At 39.2% G+C, this 6,000-nt stretch overlaps 1 protein-coding gene across 2 annotated transcripts in view; it reads left to right on the plus strand.

The window, feature by feature from the left end:
- PDZRN4 (PDZ domain containing ring finger 4) overlaps positions 1-4,821 on the plus strand; it is a 351,386-nt gene extending 346,565 nt beyond the window's left edge. For both annotated transcript variants that reach the window (XM_014529579.1, XM_005881689.2), the window contains one exon: positions 501-4,821. In XM_014529579.1, the coding sequence (XP_014385065.1) occupies positions 501-2,024 (1,524 nt within the window). In that variant the 3' untranslated portion in view covers positions 2,025-4,821. The remainder of the gene's footprint in view (positions 1-500) is intronic.
- Positions 4,822-6,000: the final 1,179 nt, after the last annotated feature.

Genomic DNA, 6,000 nt, shown 5'->3' on the forward strand with positions numbered 1-6,000 from the left:
GGCTCTTCCTGAAATTTTATGACGTTTGGCTAACCATTACAGGTGTATTATTAGATCAATAAAATGTCCTCTGAACTTAAGATTCAGGAAAAAAAAATAAGGTGATGTGGCTTCTGAACTCTAGGCCTCCATATTGCTAAGGACCACAGACACTCTGTCTTACTCATTTTCTTGTGTATTATCACCCCAGAAACTCATACACATACCTTCACACCAGTTTTCCAAGTAAGAGAAAGCCTTAAGATAAGAATCGCTTATTTAACTGTGTCCTGTTTTATTTATCCCCAAATGAGTAGTGTAGCCACAGTCAGCTTTTGTTTTCTTTAATTCATGGCATAAAAAGCCGCCTTGCGCTAACTGCCTTTATTTCTGACGTTGCTGTGGATACTGAACGTGCCGCAGCTCTTTAGGGACCGCCCTTTGGCCAAGAAGCATTGTTTTCACAGCAGGTGTTTCAACAATCCGTGTTTTCTTTGTTTCCCTCAACATTGTTTTCTTAGCCAAAGAAACAAGAAGAAGAAGAAGGCACAACAGACACGGCCACATCCTCATCCAACAACCATGAGAAGGACAGTGGAGTGGGGCGCACGGATGAAAGCTTGCGGAACGATGAGAGCTCGGAGCAGGAGAATGCGGCTGAGGATCCCAAAAGCACATCTTTGAAGAGCAAGAGAGAGCTGGGGCAGAGCCAGGACACCCTGGGGAGCGTGGAACTCCAGTGCAATGAGAGCTTTGTGTCAGGTGAATACATTGACTCGGACTGCCCTGGCAACCAGGATGAGGAGTGTGAGCGATTCCGGCAGCTCTTGGAGCTCAAATGCAAGATTCAAAACCGTGGAGAGTACGACCTGTATTACTCGAGCAGCACAATAGAATGCAACCAAGGGGAACAAGAGGGAGTGGAGCATGAGCTACAGTTGCTGAATGAAGAACTAAGAAACATTGAACTTGAGTGCCAGAATATCATGCAAGCTCATAGGCTCCAGAAGGTAACAGACCAGTACGGAGACATCTGGGCATTGCATGATGGAGGATTCCGAAACTATAACACCAGCATCGATATGCAAAGAGGAAAACTAGATGACATCATTGAGCACCCAGAGAAGTCAGACAAGGACAGTTCTAGTGCTTACAACACAGCCGAAAGCTGCAGGAGCACGCCGCTCACCGTGGACCGTTCCCCTGACAGCTCCCTTCCCAGAATGATCAACCTCACCAATAAGAAAAACCTGAGAAGCACAATGGCAGCCAGCCAGTCCTCTCCCGGACAGAGCAGTAAAGAGTCGACCTCCACCAAAGCCAAAACCACTGAAGGTTGTGGCATTGAAGGCAAGGAGAAGATCTCAGAAAGCAACAAGCTTTCTGATCAAGAGAAGACCTGCAGCGAACACATCCCTTACCTCTCTCCTTACCACAGCTCCTCATATAGGTATGCAAACATACCAGCCCACGCCCGGCATTATCAAAGCTACATGCAGTTAATTCAACAGAAATCTGCCGTCGAATATGCCCAGAGTCAGCTGAGTCTGGTGAGCATGTGCAAGGAGTCCCAGAAGTGTTCGGAACCCAAGATGGAATGGAAGGTGAAAATTAGGAGCGATGGGACCCGGTACATCACAAAGAGACCAGTGCGAGACCGGATTCTGAAGGAACGTGCCTTAAAGATCAAGGAGGAGCGGAGTGGCATGACGACGGATGATGACACTATGAGCGAGATGAAAATGGGTCGCTACTGGAGCAAAGAGGAAAGAAAGCAACACCTGGTTCGGGCCAAAGAGCAGCGTCGGCGCCGAGAGTTCATGATGCGGAGCCGGTTAGAGTGTCTCAAGGAGAGTCCTCAGAGCGGCAGTGAGGGCAAGAAGGAGATCAACATCATTGAACTGAGTCACAAAAAGATGATGAAGAAGAGAAACAAGAAAATTTTGGACAACTGGATGACAATCCAAGAACTGATGACCCATGGGGCCAAGTCTCCGGATGGCACGCGAGTTCATAATGCCTTTTTGTCAGTCACCACTGTATGACCGAGTGAATGGGAATGGAATGCAACTGATTTTAAGAGGGTGCTACCAATTTGGGTAGAGTATGATTGCCTCGTTCAATGTGGCGTTTTTATATATATTTTCTGACTCTTTATAGTTTAAATTTTTTGTAAGGCAAAAATACCTGGTAATTTTTCATTTGTTTTTCATATACTCGTACCTTTCTTTTTTCCCTGAGGACTTTCTTTAACTTGTGATATATTCATATTATTCATTTATATATAAAAACAAAAGGAAAGAAAACAAAAAAAAAACTTGAACAAAAATTCTGAGGAGCCAATTAATTTCCTATTTTATTGTATCTATTGTAAGTTAAGATCTGGATTTATTTCTCTAATTTACTTATTTTCTACTTTAATAACAAGTCAATGCCAAAACATTTCTATACTTGCTTCTTGGCATAATACGTATTAAATCAAATCTGTTAATAAACCATGTACCACATCTTATACATAAAAACCACCTCGGTTTAACATCCCGTTGTACATTTAGCACATAAATGGCCGTTGTCTTTGTCTCAGTAAAGTGTAGGTGGACAATCTTCCTGTGATATGTAGTGACATTGGTCATGTAGCTAGATAATTGTGGTAATTGTGACAATAAAAGAGAAATAAATTATTGATTATCCTTAAGAAAAGTTATCAAGGAGTGTTTTATTTTCATTGTCCACTGTGGTTGTCAGATATAAATTAGTTATATATGTATACTATTTAGAAGACTCCTAATTGTGGGTTATAAAATGTGTACATTTTCTATTACTTTTTTTTTCAATAAAATTGTCTTGAAACACTTCTTATAGATCATGGTGTCACATATTCTTGCCAAGGTTAAATTAGGTAACATATATAGAGCATCTTATAGATGCTAACTAAAATTTAATAAATATGAGTTCATGCTTCCCTTGCCTACCATCCATATAAGGAAAAGCCAAGGAAAATTTAGGGAAAGATGTGGAGGAGAGGATCAGTGAAGTGTCTGAGATTGTTTATAATGACACTATGTATTAGTCAGCTCAAGCTGCCATGACAAAATACCGTAGACTGTATGGCCTAAAGAGCAGGAATTTATTTCTCAGAGCTTGTGAGGCTGGGAGGTCCAGGATAAAGGTGCTGGCTAATTCAGGTGGTCACCTTCTCACTATGTCCTCACAGGATAGAGAGAAGAAACTCTCTGGTGTCTCTTCTTATAAGAGCACTGATGCCATCATGAGGGCTCCACCCTTGTGACTTTATCTAAAAGTAATTACCACCCAAAGGCCCATTTCCAATAGCTATCACATTGGGGGCTAGAGTTTCCACATTTAATTTGGAGGACACAATGCAGCCCATAACACTATGTGCATTTATTTATTCAGTCATTTGGGAATAAATTTGGGGGGACCATCTTTTTAATCATTGTCCACATAGCCAACTATAAATGCCTTTTATGTCAGTTTATTAAAAAGTGAGATTGTTGGATTGTTAGGTAGGCTGTTAAGTCTAGTTTTTCATCATATAAACATATAAACCATATCATGTCAATCATGATGCCTCCAGAATGAGAGCCAGGTCAACTTTGTGCGTACAAACATGAGTTCAATCAAATTTTTATTAAACCCAAGAGATAGTTTTAACATAATGGAGATACAATGTGTGAATATTTTTGAAACTACTTTCCTGTTTAAAAAACTACGGTGGCTCCTTATGAGATCTTGAATCAGATTCTGATGCCTCAGCCTCTATTAACTAGCCCTCCTTGCCTATTGTGCTTCCGCTGTAGATCTGCTCTGAGTTATTCCTGGCTTGCAAACAACCTGCCCATTTCTGCTAAAGTTACCTATGCTATTCTCCTGGCTGGGATTTCTGTGCCAAATCCTACATCTTTCTTAGAGCATAATCACATATACATGTTCTCTTTAGTACCTGTTTTGATGACACCAGATTTTCTCAGCATTTTTTCATACACTTTGATACAATACACTATTGGAAATTTTATTCTTTTGTTATTTGAATCACATACGTGGAACTTATTGTCTCCCTACATAGATTTTAAGTTCATGGACTTCGGCCCTGGCATCTCCCTCTGTCTTTGTATACCTCTGGTAGAATGACATTTGAGTAATAATGAAAGCTAGTTAAGTTATTTTATTAATTTAATTTTCCTCTCTCCTCCACATATTAGTCCCTTCCTTTGTTCCTGTTTTCTTTATTCTTCTACCCTTCTAAGTTATTACCTATGACAGGTTATTACATAGATGGAAAGAAATGAACCTTATTTACCTGTAATGAAAAGCTGGACTCAAAAATTTTAAGATAATGATAGTAATAGCAATCTAAGGCAAGTGGAAATTTCATCACTTCTAACTTTAGCCATTGTTAATCCAATCAATAAGATTACCTTGAGTGTGCTGAGAACTAACTTAATCAAATGGTTTTAAGTAAGAATGCCTGTCTGTCTTAAGAGCTCAGTTCTTTCCTGACCTGATGCCTATGGTTATTATTTATCTTCTTGACACAACTGAGTTTAAATATGTATTGGATTTGTATTATTCCTATAGATAAATGTGATTTGGAACAAATGTAAATTTTTCCTGAGGAAACATGTACACAACTCACAGAATGCTGTGTTTCCAAAGCTACCAGTTTAATTTTCTTTTCATTAAAGCCAAGTGTGCTTGCCAATTTTTTTTTTAAATGTGATGTTGGTGTTTTTCATGTCTGTGTTTATATAGTTCTACCACTTGAGAAATGTTGTTTTTAAAAATCAGTGAAAATCTGAAAAGTGTTATGCTTTATCTTTCTACAGAACATATCTTTGTGCTAAACATGTTTTTTTAGTAAATGAATAATAAACCTGTTGCTCAGCAAAGAAAATGATTGATTATATGTGGGATATTTTATTTCAGTTCGGAAGATATATGTGGACGTAAAGAGGAAAAATATTTTCTTGAGCTTGCCTTTGAAATTCCGTATCTTCTATTGCTTATTATAGTCAATATGTGACAGGAGTTGGTGTTAGGGTCCATATGTGAATGACCTGAGGGGTTTGAAAATAATGTATGTTTCATGGGCATTTCTTCTCTGCATGCCTTGAGGAGAGCTATTGTTGCTATCATATTTTGTGCTGACTGTACCTTTACAAACATGTATGTGGGCTAAGGGAGGACTCTTCTAACACAGCCTCTCCACAACTACATATTAATTTAACCCATGTTTTGGTGTGTCTAAATCTTCCAGATCAATAGATTCTTTTTATCCCTCCAATGAGCTTTAGCTCTCTGCTTCAAACTCCTTGTTTTGTGATGGTGCCACTGTTCACCTGCTCTTTCATGATGATCACTCATGTCTTCTCGAAATTCTTTTATCTGGTCAGTCACAAAGCAGTGTTAATTTTTCTTCAGAATGGGCAGTGGTTTATTAAAGATAAACCACTTTGTGGCTGGATTGTCACTATCGCATGCCTAACTACTTCAACAGTCTCTACTGGTCTCCCTGTACATCATCTTCAGTCCATCCTACATATGGCGGCAACACTTGGCCTACTTTTGCTCACTGTGTACCTTCAGGAGTCTTTTCCTGAGAAATGGGATAAAATCTGAGTGCCTGAGACTACTCTCCAAGGTCTTTGCCCTCCCCTCCCGCTTTTGTCCATCTGACATTTCTCTCCAAATGAGATTTCCAATTCCGACCTCAACACTGCATCTTGAGTACATGAATGATTTGATGCTCCTTCAAACCAATGTTCTTTATTTTTAATTAATTTTTATTTTTACTAATAATCTTGATTATTAATTTCCATTCTTTTTCTATTTCTATTAAAAACCATTAATATAATTTATATAGTATAATCTACACTAATAAAAGACAAACATGCAAATTGACCATACCTTCGCTATGCCTTAAGCCACGCCCACCAGCCAATCAGAGCGGCTATATGCAAATTAACCCAACCAAGATGGCGGCCGGCAGCCACGGAGCTG

Source organism: Myotis brandtii, unplaced genomic scaffold (assembly GCF_000412655.1).
Source record: "Myotis brandtii unplaced genomic scaffold, ASM41265v1 scaffold686, whole genome shotgun sequence".
NCBI classification, from domain to species: Eukaryota; Metazoa; Chordata; class Mammalia; order Chiroptera; family Vespertilionidae; genus Myotis; species Myotis brandtii.